Source organism: Hippocampus guttulatus, chromosome 8, assembly GCF_054856545.1.
Source record: "Hippocampus guttulatus isolate MCC_2025c chromosome 8, RoL_Hgut_1.0, whole genome shotgun sequence".
NCBI lineage: Eukaryota > Metazoa > Chordata > Actinopteri > Syngnathiformes > Syngnathidae > Hippocampus > Hippocampus guttulatus.
In genome coordinates, this window is record NC_141268.1 from 13,849,025 (window position 1) to 13,862,896 (window position 13,872).

General features: G+C 45.2%; 2 protein-coding genes across 4 annotated transcripts in view; one reads left to right on the forward strand and one right to left on the reverse strand.

The window, feature by feature from the left end:
• Nucleotides 1-13,872, forward strand: part of LOC147201283 (low-density lipoprotein receptor-related protein 1-like) — a 104,063-nt gene that overhangs the window by 69,165 nt on the left and 21,026 nt on the right. For all 3 annotated transcript variants that reach the window (XR_015101692.1, XM_086118744.1, XM_086118746.1), the window contains exons 32-53: nt 540-689; nt 800-940; nt 1,360-1,485; nt 1,564-1,695; nt 1,791-1,925; nt 2,284-2,413; nt 2,503-2,629; nt 2,740-2,891; nt 2,987-3,111; nt 4,131-4,505; nt 9,338-9,527; nt 9,637-9,841; nt 10,021-10,213; nt 10,772-10,897; nt 11,376-11,504; nt 11,599-11,718; nt 12,031-12,144; nt 12,293-12,442; nt 12,654-12,776; nt 12,862-12,978; nt 13,510-13,638; nt 13,745-13,867. Coding sequence is in view for 2 of the 3 variants with exons in the window: in XM_086118744.1 (XP_085974870.1) it covers nt 540-689; nt 800-940; nt 1,360-1,485; nt 1,564-1,695; nt 1,791-1,925; nt 2,284-2,413; nt 2,503-2,629; nt 2,740-2,891; nt 2,987-3,111; nt 4,131-4,505; nt 9,338-9,527; nt 9,637-9,841; nt 10,021-10,213; nt 10,772-10,897; nt 11,376-11,504; nt 11,599-11,718; nt 12,031-12,144; nt 12,293-12,442; nt 12,654-12,776; nt 12,862-12,978; nt 13,510-13,638; nt 13,745-13,867 (3,312 nt within the window). In the remaining variant the exon portion in view is untranslated. The remainder of the gene's footprint in view (nt 1-539; nt 690-799; nt 941-1,359; nt 1,486-1,563; nt 1,696-1,790; nt 1,926-2,283; nt 2,414-2,502; nt 2,630-2,739; nt 2,892-2,986; nt 3,112-4,130; nt 4,506-9,337; nt 9,528-9,636; nt 9,842-10,020; nt 10,214-10,771; nt 10,898-11,375; nt 11,505-11,598; nt 11,719-12,030; nt 12,145-12,292; nt 12,443-12,653; nt 12,777-12,861; nt 12,979-13,509; nt 13,639-13,744; nt 13,868-13,872) is intronic.
• Nucleotides 4,480-6,850, reverse strand: LOC147201284 (galanin receptor type 2-like). Its single transcript, XM_086118747.1, has one exon. The coding sequence runs from the start codon at nt 6,433-6,435 to the stop codon at nt 5,440-5,442; it is 996 nt and encodes a 331-aa protein (XP_085974873.1). The 5' UTR covers nt 6,436-6,850; the 3' UTR covers nt 4,480-5,439.

Here is a 13,872-nt window from a genome sequence, read left to right on the forward strand (position 1 = left end):
GTAAAAGATGGATACCTGATTTTGCAAGAGCACCTAAGTTTCACACACCTAGGGCCTGATTCAAAAAAGGGTTGTGTGAACCCCCCCCCCCCCACCAAAAAAAAAAATTGGCCTCTGAGCTTCAGAATGATTTTAAGAGCTTTCTTGGTGCCAGTCACAAGAAGGTGTCATGCCAGATCACCCTTGACAAAACCTCCCTTCAAATCTGCCTTTTCTTGCGTCCCATTTTTATTTTTTATGACCCCATTTTATCGCACGGGGACAATTAATGTTGGCGTATCCTCGGAAAATTTTGCATTTCTACCGAGTTTTAAATGCAATCTTTTACCATGAGTGAACAAGCAATTTAGCATCTGCTCTTTGGAATCTTAGCATCACAGTCTTAATAGACAGCACATGCAATCTGCTCATGTGAACACGCAATTTAACGCCTGCTATTTAGGATTTTAGGCCCGTAATCTTCTCCTCATGGGGAAATACAGGTTAAATTAAATGTAAACTAAACCCCACAACTCTTTTTTTGTTTGTTTCTTTTACAGGGCTCTCGATTGACTTTGACACAGAGCAACTTTACTGGATCAGCTCAGGAAACAGCACCATCAACCGCTGCAAGCTGGATGGTTCCGAGCTCGAAATACTTGAAGGAGTCAAGGGCAAGTTGACCAAGGCTACCGCTCTGGCCATCATGGGTAAGTCTGTTCCCTTTGCAAATCTCATTTATTTTCACATCCTTTTAAAATGTCAATGAGCGTGCAAAGTGTGGTTCCAGTCGGTTATCATTCTGTGTATCATCCCGCAGGTGATAAATTATGGTGGGCCGACCAAGGAACTGACCAGATTGGAATTTGTGACAAGAAGGACGGCGGTAACTGGAAAATCCTGAGGAACAGCACGTCCCCAATGATGCACATGAAAATATACAATGAAACTGTACAGAAAGGTGCTTAGGCCCACTACTCTCATTCATACACGTACGCTTACACCTGAGAACATGGGCAACACAACTAATAAAATACACATATATGATAATATCAAACATAAGCATGATTTAAAATTTAAATCAAACGTATACTGTATATTTGTTTGATTTAAACGCGGTTTTGTTAAATGAATTTCTGACCTATTTTCTTCACACTAATCAAATGTCAAGATTTTTTTTTTTTACATTTCTGAGCCACGTGTTTTGCTTGAAATAGATGTCAAAAAGACAAAAAAAAAAAAAGATACCCATTTAAGGTCCGCTTCCGTTGCAACCATATCACTTATTTATCTCAGCAAGTGCACATCTGTTTCGATCTTTTCTCTGTTTTGATGTGTTTTCACTCATGCTCTTTTTTTTTTGTTTTGTTTTGTTTCTAGGCACCAATCTTTGCAGCAATAACAACGGTGACTGCTCCCAGCTGTGTCTCCCCACCTCGCCGACCACCAGAGCCTGCATGTGTACTGCGGGATACAGCCTGCGCAGAGGCCAGCAGTCTTGCGAGGGTGCGGCACATGACGCTGTATTTTAAAGAGCGTGCTAATGGAATCGAGCACTTGTTAAAGAGTGTGTATTTGCTCTAGGTGTTGGCTCTTTCCTCCTGTACTCTGTGCACGAGGGTATCCGTGGTATTCCTTTGGACCCGTCGGACAAGTCCGATGCCCTGGTGCCAGTGTCGGGCACTTCGCTGGCTGTGGGGATTGATTTCCATGCCGGTAATCCTACAACAAAGAAAATATACACCCTCATTCAAAAGCATCGATGGAAATGCTGTACAGTTTATGCTATTGTGTGTCCCGTTCTTCCTCAGACAATGACACAATCTACTGGGTGGACATGGGTTTGAGCACAATTAGCAGGGCCAAACGAGACCAAACGTGGAGAGAAGATGTCGTCACCAATGGCATCGGCAGGGTGGAGGGGATAGCTGTTGACTGGATAGCAGGTACTATAAATGATATCCTCCCAAAATGTTGCCTCTAAGGTACTGCTTCAAAATCGATGCCCATACTTCATTTTAATTTAATCGTAACTTTTTTTTTCTCATGGCATACACAGATCACCGTTTTCTAATTGGTATTTGATGTACAATATTCGGTGGATTGCATTGATAATTACGATCCAACACCCCGAAAGTTATATTTACGTTTACGTTCAGAATCAAAAATTGTTGACAAGAATTTGCACACAAGCAAACAAAAGAGTTTTGACATCACTGAGATGTGATACAGCAAATAGATGAAATGCGTCAATCCACACACGCAGAAATAACGGTAATAATTTTTCATTGTGGTTTCCTACAGGAAACATCTACTGGACAGACCAAGGCTTCGATGTGATCGAGGTGGCCCGGCTGAATGGCTCCTTTCGCTATGTCGTCATCTCCCAGGGCTTGGACAAGCCCCGCGCCATCACCGTTCACCCCGAAAAAGGGTGAGAAGGCAGCTGTCTTCAGTCTGCGTTGTTATTCTTCTCATGGTTGATGATACAATCGAGTCATCCGTGTGCTTGTGCGCGTGCAGCTACTTATTCTGGACAGAGTGGGGCCAGTACCCTCGCATTGAGCGCTCCCGACTAGATGGCACGCAAAGAGCTGTTCTGGTAAACGTCAGCATTAGCTGGCCCAACGGTATCTCCATTGACTATGAGGTACGATAACAAACCACATTTTTCTTGCATGTGACATTGATAATAGTGCTAACTCGGTGTTCCTCTTTTGTATGGCAAACGCGACTCTCTTTTGCGCTGTGTGCCCACAGGAGAGTATGCTGTACTGGTGTGACGCCAGGACGGACAAAATTGAGCGCATCAATCTGGAGACCGGAGAGAACAGAGAAGTGGTTTTGGCCAACAACAACATGGACATGTTCTCCGTGTCCGTGTTTGAGAGCTACATCTACTGGAGTGACCGGTGAGAAGCCGTCCCCCACTCGGACCCCCTTTAGTAATGGTTCATTAAGAGTTGCAGTCCCTTTCATTTATTGCCCTTTGGCTGTTGTCAAGCAGAACTCACGCCAATGGCTCCATAAAGAGAGGCAGTAAAGACAATGCCACAGACTCTGTGTCTCTGCGGACTGGCATCGGGGTGCAGCTCAAAGATATTAAGGTCTTCAACAGGGCCAGGCAGCAAGGTGAGTCGCTGTCTTCCAACAGTCAAACACATAGTGTACATACACCTAAAAAAAAGACATTAGATCAGGGGTGTCAAGCGCATTTTTGTCACGGGCCACTTTTAGTGACCGTTTCCCTGGGAGAGCCGTTCTGACCGTGAAACCATATAAAGAAGTCAGCGACTGTGATGAGGGGTTTGTTAACAAGAAAACACTGACAATATCTCACTTATTTATTAGAATATGAGAAGTTGAAATTTTGGTACAGATTTTAGCAATCATCATAGAAGGTAACATGCTTGATTTGCTTTCGTGGGCCACATAAAATGATGTGGCGGGCCAGATTTGGCCCCCAGGCCTCGAGTTTGACACCTGTGCATTAGATGAATGTGGACAGCTTGTATTATTTCAGTAGTTGAACAAGTTATCGGTACTTGGGAAGTGATCAATTACCACACTCACTATTTCATCATTATCATCTTTAAAATTTTGATGACTATAGCTCAGAGCAAAAAGGTACATATCACCTCAAAAATTGTTACTATTCCATATGAAACTACAAAAAAATGATTTAATTTAGAAAAAGGCAAGAACTGGTCCAGTGAAAAATATTTTCCCAATATATTTCATTCATCTGTATAAAATACAGATCACGTTTGGAATTTCGTGCAGATCATGGAACCTTTGCACAAAATTGATATGCACTTGAATATGTGCAAATTCACCAGCCTCAACTTAAGGTGCAAAATATGCTTTTACAAAGAGCAAGGTCAACTTTCTTACCCTTTTTAGTCACAGGGAAATTACCCCTCTATATACGTTTTCCGTTTACAGTGTATAACATTATTATGAGCAAATGAAAACTGAGCGTTATCTTTAAAGAGGCAATATTGATGATAAACTCATATTGACACTCATTAGACTCTGTCGGTGATCCTAATGAAGGTACCAGGAATGTAGTACCGATTTCATCTTTATCTCTTAAAAATGCTGTCAGAAGTCCGTTCAAAAAGCATATCGATGACCATTTATCTGTGCAGGAACTAACGTGTGCAAAGTCAAGAATGGCGGGTGCCAGCAACTTTGCCTGTACAGTGGCGACGGAAAGCGCACGTGCGCCTGTGCACACGGCATGCTGGCTGAAGACGGACGCAGCTGCCGCGACTACGACGGCTACCTGCTCTACTCGGAACGCACCATACTGAAGAGCGTCCACCTGTCGGATGAAAACAACCTGAACGCGCCCATTAAACCGTTTGAGGACCCCGAACACATGAAGAACGTCATCGCGCTGACCTTCGATTACAGAGGAGGAGGAGGAAAGGGAGCCAACCGGGTCTTCTTCAGCGACATCCATTTTGGCAACATCCAGCAGATCAGCGATGATGGATCCGACCGCAAGACTGTCGTCGAGAGTGAGTATTCCTGCTTCCTCTACGTGTCGTTAAATAGTCAATTTGCATCTAATTTTATTTCCCGACATATCGACAAGTTATTAACAATTCACTATTGATGTGCGACATGCATTTTACTTTCCCAGGGCTAAAAAGGGGTTGACCAATACTGTACATGGAGGGATGAGAAAATAATGTATAAATGTATTTCAGAATATTAAATACAATGCTGGAGGGGCTTTACTGAGGCAACACAGAATTATGACAGGGCAGCAATAGCACCCCCTAGCTGTGGTCTTGCACCATCCCTTTAATTGAATAACTATCATTTCCTCCCCTCAAAATTTGGATCTCCATTTAAAGATTAAAATGTTGATATTTAAAATACAAGAGCTGCCTTCAGAATGCTAATATTTGTCAGCTTCAATTTGATATTAATAATACAGTATCATGTGCATCATACTCAAATACCTACATAGCCCGCTCGAGCAAATGATCCCTTTAAGCACCAAAGTAGCAAAATTGCAGCAAGCATTGACAGGATGCTTTTATCTTGAACCATTTTCAAGGTACAACCTTTTGAAATAGCGATGTCCAAACTGAATATTTTATTTTTTAAAAACTGCGCACCATTATTTTTATAAAACTTGCAAAGTTGGAACAAGTGTCTGTTTTAAAAAAATAACAACAACACAGAAAGATCCTTTTTTCTTTCGGTCTCTTTTCCATAATCTCAACATTCCTTTTGGAGATCTTCAATGATTCATATGCATGATTGCTTGACAAAAATCAAGGTCATCGGTTGTCTCATAAAGGAGCAAGATTCTTAACAGCTTGTTGTGAAACACTCAGCAGTGCCCATTCCTCGCAAGTAGTCTTTTCAAATGATTAATTGTAATTCCCATGAGTGGGAATCAGCCCAGTGTTTGTGCAGCGGCTTCGTAATTACTGTCAATCAGGCCGGCCCGCCCCCACTGGCTCTCTGCCCTTCCCTCTTAAACAGCCTCAGCAGATCCTGCCTGAACCTTTGGGAGATGAGCACATAGAGGATGGGGTTTAACACCGTCGACGTGATGGCCATGAGTCGTGCAAACACGCTGAACGGGCCGTAACGTGGTGAGGTGCCGGTGGCCCCCGAGCTTTTGTCAGATAGCAAAGTCAATGTCAAGCCGTAGGAAGGCAGCCAGCACAGAGTAAATGCCACCACCAGTATCGCCGACGTCTGGGTTACCTTGCTGTGATATCGTTCAACTTGTGGAGCTTGAACAGCACTCCGGGTCCTCCAAAGGAACAAGTAGATATTACCGTATGCGATGGCGATGGTGACCAGGGGGAGTAAGAACGCCACCAGGAAGTGGACCAATCCGTAAATGAGCTGATCTCGGTGGTACAGGAAAGCGAAGCAAGCAAGGGCATTGGGGTTATTGGGAGAGCTTCCGACAAAACGAAACACCAGCTGCGGTGCCGCCAGGCAGCAGGCCGGGACCCAAAGCAGCGCGGCTGTCATGGTGACGTGGCGTGGAGAGAGGAAGCGATACGTTCTGGCAGGGTGCACTACCGTCATGTAGCGTGACACGGCCAGGGCGGACAGCGTGAAAGCGCTGGCCGAGGTGCAGGCCGATCCCAAAAAGCCCGCCAGACGACACAGGAAGTCCCCGAAAGGCCACTGCTGCATGGCGATGGCGGCGGTGTGGAAAGGAAGCGTGACGAGTAGGAGAAGATCTGCAAAGCTCAGGGCCAACAGGAGGATGTCCGTACCTGTTCCTGACTGAGCCGTCCGCATCCTGCTCCTCCTACATAGAATCAGCATCACCGTGGTGTGCCCCCCAACACCCAATACCAGGATCACAACATCAAATATCGGGACAAGGACCTGTTCCACATTGCCAGCCACATTGTCACTGCTGTTCCCTAACAGATCCACGACCGCAGCAGAATTCCACAGCAGCATTTTTATGTCTTCACTTGATCGTGCCTGTCACTGCAGTCATGCTCAAGTTGCTCATAAAAGTGCAAGATAAGACGAGTGGAAATGATTGCTCACGTTGTGGATGAATGACAGTTCAAGCAGGGAAAGAATAACAATTTCCAAACATTTCTATTACCGTCTTTGATGAAACACACCGCAGGCAGCCTGTCGCTGTTTGTTAAAATATGTACACTCATTCAGAGAAGTAAATTTGTGCTTGTCATTTCAGAATGAGCAAAATCAATCGGTCAGGAATCCCGGTAAAGTCATCCAAGTTCCTCAATATGGCAGGTTTTTTACATTCCTCATCAGCTCAAAGTCACTCCACATGACATCTTAGACGGGCCGATCCGCAGCAAGCTTTAGTTTACCTCCAAGGAGGGCTCCTCTCGAGGACTCTGCCGGTGGCGGAGGAGGAAAAGAAACTCTGAATAGCTTTACAGCAAAGGCGCGATGAAGGCGAGCCATCGGCAGATGAACTCTGGACTGAATATCACAAAGCAGGATGGCGATTGGCTGGCCTGCTCACTGTGGGTGGGCCCTCTGAGGCCTAACAGTTTTTCCCAGGGTCTGTCGTTCTGGGTCAATTCCTAAAAGGGTTCAATTGTTTGGGGGATTTCTTTTTTTTTTTGCACATGTGTCAATGAAAATTTGAAATGAAATTGTATCAAGTGAGCAAATTTAATTTCAACTCATCTAAGCATAAATCTAACCCCCCCCCCCCCCCAAAAACAGCAAAATGTGACATATTTGTTGCAGTATGAAATTCACAATAGCCACATCATTTAGTTCACTTCAATCTATTCAATCTACACAATCTAATGAGAGGCAGTGAATATTAAAGATTAGTGGAGTGTATATGTGGGGGGGGGGGGGGGGGGGGGGCAGTCCAGTGGTTAGTGTGTCAACCTCAAAGTGCAGAGGTACCGGTTTCAATTGGAGCTCCGGCCTCCCTGTGTGGAGTTTGCATGTTCTCCCCGGGTCTGCGTGGGTTTTCTCCGGGTACTCCGGTTTCCTCCCACGTTCCAAAAACATGCATGGCAGGCTGATTGAACACTCTACATTGTCCCAAGGTGTGAGTGTGAGCACGGATGGTTGTTCGTCTGTGTGTGCCCTGATTGGTTGGCAACCGGTTCAGGGTATCCCCCACCTACTGCCCGGAGACAGCTGGGATAGGCTCCAGCACCCCCCGCGACCCTTGTGAGGATCAGAAAATATTTGGATGAATGGATGGAGAGAGAGGGAGAGCGAGAGAGAGAGAGATAGAGAGAGAGAATATCTCAAATATTGTTTGCTATCAGAAAACTGGCTAATAATTGACCGCTGATAACAACAAACTGACCTCCAATCACGTATGTCTCAAATAATATTGTAAATGAAGTCAGAATAGTTACAATTTGTCAACTTGTCCTCCAAAAAATTTGGTCGGTCAATGTGGAGATTAATTTAAGTGGACAGCTATCATTTAAGAGAGAAAATAGCGGGCCTCTTGATCTGCTCTGTAGTTGGTGGAAAATCCTTCACTTGGCTCTCGAGTGACTCGTGCGGAGACAAATGTTGACTCATGTCCTGCATGGCATTGCGGCACAGATATTGAGCTGTGGTGTCAAGTGTCTCACCTGGTGGTGAACCTCCCAATCTGGCCACAGCTGTTAAAAGATAACTGTCAAACTCAGCCCCAGGAAAGGCAGCTTTAATCCACACACCTTCACTGTTTGGGTCAATTAGTGAGATGATTTCTATTACCTGTTGTGCTTAATATAACACACTGACATTTCCAAATGAGGTAAACAAAGAGGACATCGTGTTCCTCCATTTTGGCCAGTTCTTGCTAAGCCGATGGATTCTGTTCAGGCATGATGCAGACTATTTTTCAAGATGCTTTCAAGGCTTCTGGGTAAAAGAAGAAAAAAAAGACTTTTGCGTTTCCTCCTGGTTTGATGAGGCTTTGCAAAGAAAAATAATATGACACTGTAATAAGTCTTTTGACCCTTTCAATGAGGCAATTGTTGCAGAAAAGCTTTGAGTCGCCATGGGTGTAAAGCTGCTTCTGACTCGTCCACTCTGTTGCCTTTTACCTCGACTGGATTTGACATGCTTCCTTTCCCTCATCCATTATCTCTGTTTCCGCCTCATCTTATCTCTCATTTGCAGTTGTGTTTATAAGGAGACAAAAAAAAGCAGTGCAATGCTCTCGAATGCATTTTTCCCCCTAATTAGCTACGTGCTAAATTCTGAACACACAAGGAATAGTCGACATACAGTAATTTCTCACTTGTAGACAGAAGAACGCTATAGCTGTTCATTTTCTTCTGCTCTACCGCTTGTTTCGTGGTAGATTTGTGGCGTGCTTTTGCCTAGTTTGCCTCGTGAAGAATACATGCCCACTCTGGTGTTTTTTCACAAAGCAGACAAAGGAGCAGGAGAGTTGGCGTCATGCTTCAGACATACATGCATTAAGCAAATTTCAGTGAACGCCTGTATATTCGCAAATTAGGGAAGTCACCAATTTCGATGTTTTGCGGCGGGAAAATATCCTCCACTTTAAATTGAAAAACTCACCTATTTGCTGTTTTGTGGTAACATCGACTGTGTTGAAGTGAGTTGAGGAGCTTCAGCCAGACAAAAGTTGTGCTTTAGGTGCCAACTTGTGGCATTTATAGGCAACGATATAGCATTTTGGAGTGGGCGTCAATCAATCGCAGATTTTTGCTAACGCTCAAAAACAGGTTTACGAAATATCCCTGCGTTAAATACAAGATGCATATTTGATAATGTTTGATCACTACAGTGTCATTTCCTGCATCAGGTGGGGCGTTTTGGCTGTAATGCTAACCCTCCCTGTGATTATTTGCCCTTTTCCATGTTTGGTGTGTTTTTGTAGACGTGGGCTCAGTGGAGGGTCTGGCATACCACAGGGGCTGGGACATGCTGTACTGGACCAGCTACACCACCTCAACGATCACCCGTCACACCGTGGATCAGAGCCACTGGGGCGCTGTTGACCGGCAGACGGTGGTCACCATGTCAGGAGATGACCACCCGAGAGCTTTTGTGCTTGACGAGTGCCAGAGGTTGTCTTGCTATACCTTCCTGTCACAAAATGCCTCCTTTGTTGTTTCACCCCTTACACGTTAATTTTCTTTTCTTTTTCTTTTTCTTTTTCTCCCCTCCACCACACAGCCTGATGTTCTGGACCAACTGGAATGAGCAGTCCCCCAGTATAATGCGAGCTACACTCACCGGGTCCAACGTGATCGTGATCATTGGCACGGACATCCGAACCCCCAACGGCCTGGCCATCGACCACCGCGCTGAAAAGCTTTACTTCTCTGACGCCACCCTGGACAAGATCGAGCGCTGCGAGTACGACGGCAGCAGGCGTTATGTGAGAGACACGTACACACACCGCTCAGCGTGCTAGAACACAATGGCGATACTGTATTTATACTGCAGTGTGATTATATACTATGATCCGTGGATCGTTTTTTTTTTTTTTTATCCTCTCCATGATTGGAATTTCCTGAATGCGTCAATCCATAAATGCGGTTATGCTTCCCCCTCTAGGTGGTACTGAAGAATGAACCAGTGCACCCGTTTGGCCTGGCAGTATATGGAGATTACATCTTCTGGACGGACTGGGTGAGGAGAGCCGTGCTTCGGGCTGACAAATACACCGGAGGAGACATGAAGGTTCTGCGTGCCGATATCCCTCAGCAGCCAATGGGAATCGCCGCCGTGGCCAAAGACACTAACAGCTGTGAGTGTTTTCCACTGTGTTTGTGCAGCCGCTATTTTCTTTTGGTTACAAGATATTTTTTCAAAGGCCGTCAGTCTGCTTCAGTGATCTGAATCCGCTTTGAGTGCAATGGAGCCAAAGATCCTGAAAGTTGTAAAAGTAAACCCCTCGTGTCGTGGTTCACGTGCCTGACTTTGACGCTGCTGGCGTTGGCTCACTTCCCAGTCCCTATTTACTACAATCACACAGTGATTGACCGTCCGTCAGTGCAGGATGTGGTAGCTTCACCCAAAGTCTTCTGGGGTTGGCTGAAGCTCCTCTTGCGGCTCTAAAACACACACTTTCACTGGGTTGTACAGAGTGTTTCCGAAGAGCAGCATATATGACACTTTCAAGGTCGAAAAATGATTACATTACGACAAAAATAAGAACTTTAAAGTATAAAGAGTGGTCATTGCGTTCTTCTGATGGGAACGTGTTAGCGTAGGAATCCGCCGGAAAATTAATTGCAGGCCAGGTGTGTTGAAATGTGCAAATTTGTGCTCGATAACCTTCCTAACAAACTTATGCTCTGCTCAGGTGAGTTCTCTTTGTGCCGCGTTAACAACGGAGGATGTCAGGACCTGTGTCTGCTGACTTCGGAAGGGAGAGTCAACTGCAGTTGTCGTGGTGACAGGAAGCTTTTGGAGGACAACACTTGCATAGGTAATGCAGTACAGTGTAAGGGATACCGGATTTTGACTTTATTTCATCTTCCATTTCATCTGTATTTTTCAAAAAAGGGACGAAGAATAAGTTTCGCAACTTTCCCTAGTGATTTTGAAAACCGCCGGAGTCTGTGCTCTTCTCGAGAGTGGAAAAACCAAGTGTCCAATACCTTTGCCTGACTCATACACTTCCTCCAGAACATAAGAAATTCAGCCCTCCACGTCCAGGCAGCAAATAAATCACCACTGTGTAATTTAACAATACAGTATGTGCCCATAAAGCACATGAATATGTGATCCATTTTCACTCCTGGAGGCAGCACTTCATCACCAAGCCCCCCCATTGTCAATTACTGTAGCGGATCTGTGCAGAGACCCAATAATACAAACAATTAAAAAGTCAAATTTACGTCCCCCACTCATTGTATTTTAATTAACAGTGAAATCTGAATGCCGTTTCTGCCCTCTCGCTGTAGCGCTGAACGCCACATGCAATCCCACCGATGAGTTTGAGTGCGGAAATGGAGATTGCGTGAACTACACGCTGACTTGCGACGGCATGGCCCACTGCAAGGACAAATCTGATGAGAAGCAGTCTTACTGTGGTGAGAAGGAACTCTCGCTCTGTTTTAATGAGCCGCTAAGCCAAATATTTGTGTTTTATTTTGCACGCTATTTCATTCTGGGCTTGTGTTCCAGCCAATCGTGCGTGCAAAAAGGGCTTCAGGCGTTGCGTGAATGGCCGCTGTGTAGGGCATCACTCCTGGTGTAACGGACAGGACGACTGTGGAGACAATTCCGATGAGCTTTTCTGTAACAGTGAGTCATACCATTTATACTTTTCTAATGGAGATGTTAAATCTTTCCTGTTAACTCATTCACTCCCAAAGACGTTTTTAAACGAAACTACAAATTTACGAAACTTACTACATACGAAACTTGGTCTAGAATTGGCTGGTACTGAATGAGTTGTTAATTGTATTACTGCAATATTGCTCCTGCTACCGCTAATGATTAAATGTAGTAGTGTATGCTGTCAGGTTCACCAACCAGGCACCCGTGTCTTGTTTTTTCTAATGAAAATAATTTATTGATGACCACAAGCTAATCGAATACGTTTGTGCTTGCCAGCAACGCTGTGCTCACCCGAACAGTTCCAGTGCAGAGATGGAAGTTGCATCACAAACTCCAGCAAGTGTGACCAGAAAGTGGACTGTGAGGATGCGAGTGATGAGATGAACTGCAGTAAGTGGGAATTAAAAAAAAGCCTGATGCTGCAAAATATAAATAAGTGGGGGGAAAAAAAAAGCTGAGGCTCCAGACCGAGCTGTGCTGTAAAGTAGTGTGTGTGTGTGTGTCTTTCTCTCTCTCTCTCTCTCTCTCTCTTTTTAAGCTGCCACCGACTGTTCCAGTTATTTCCGCCTGGGAGTGAAGGGAGTGACATTTCAGAAGTGCGAGTTCACCACCCTCTGCTATGACCCCGCATGGCAGTGCGACGGGGCTAACGACTGTGGAGACCTCTCCGATGAGAGAAATTGCCCAGGTTCTGCACTACACATTGATTTTCACAAAATGGGAAGGCGGTGACCTACGAAAGGTCGTTTTTCACTTAGGGAATAAAAGCATAAAGTTCAATGTTGGATTGATGAGAATTATTGTTCTGGAAGAACCCAGCAATACAAATTACATTTCTCTTGTGTTTGTTTTTTTTAATGATGCCTATAATTAAATTGGCCATGTGTGTTCTTTTCCAGGCAGTGGAAAAACCAAGTGCCCGACACCTTTCTTTGCCTGCCCCAGCGGAAGATGCATCCCGATGAGCTGGACTTGTGACAAAGAGAAGGACTGCGAGAACGGCGCAGACGAGGCTCACTGCGGTAAGTTGGCACAGTCGAAGCTGAACGAGCCGGACGACATCACGCTGTTACCGGTGCTTCAAACGCTTGCCTCTGAACCTTTCAGATAAATTCTGCGCAGCCTCTCAGTTTGAGTGCGGGAACCGCCGCTGCATTCCAAACTCGTGGGTGTGTGACGGCGCGGACGACTGCGGCGACGGCAGCGACGAGGACAGTAAATGCAGTGAGTAAAAACGAATTTCTCAACAGAAATTACGGAGTCTTTCCTGCAGTGCGTCCTCCGTGTCTTCAAACCAAACTGTCGCAGTCCTTATGTTGCTCACCTGCTGTTTCACAAGAGGCCTGTTGGTGGTCATACGGTGTATGAAATAGAGGTCAGATTTACCCAGGGAAGCATTAACTGCAGTCGATAATTGAATGGAAAGAAACGACGGCATTTTTGTAACTGCCATCCTTTCGACCACATGATCAATGTAAGACAATATTTCAAATCTCTTTTCTCCCATTCGGTCTTCTTTGTCTCTCACGTTACTTTCGTTCACCTGAGCGCCAACTCTCATACAGTATCTCCTTTGGGATGCATGCATTCTCTGCCGAGGGGATACCGCCTGGCACCAGATTAGAGCCAAAAGAGGCAGTGGGCTGGACAGTATTTTCTGTCCACTGAATCTGTTGAATCGAGCTTCCACTGCATTTCATTGAATGCTTGATGAAGACTTCGGTGGTTTCTGATTGTTTCCTCGTTTATTGACAGAAACCAAAACATGCAGCCCCGAAGCCTTCCAGTGTCCCGCTTCCCACATGTGTATCCCTCAACGCTGGAAGTGTGACGGAGACAAAGACTGTCCCGACGGAGCAGACGAGAGCATCAAAGCTGGCTGTGGTGAGTACAGAGTAGACAAGGCTCGGATACAATCAAAGAGACGAGGGTAAGAAAAAAAAACAGTCCTATTTCATTCACTGACCCAGTCCGTCTGTTTGTGTCCCAGTCTTTAACAACACTTGTAGCAACAATGAGTTCATGTGCCAAAACCGGCAGTGTATTCCCAAGCACTTTGTGTGTGACCACGACAACGACTGCAGCGACGGCTCAGATGAGTCGCAGGAGTGTGGTAAG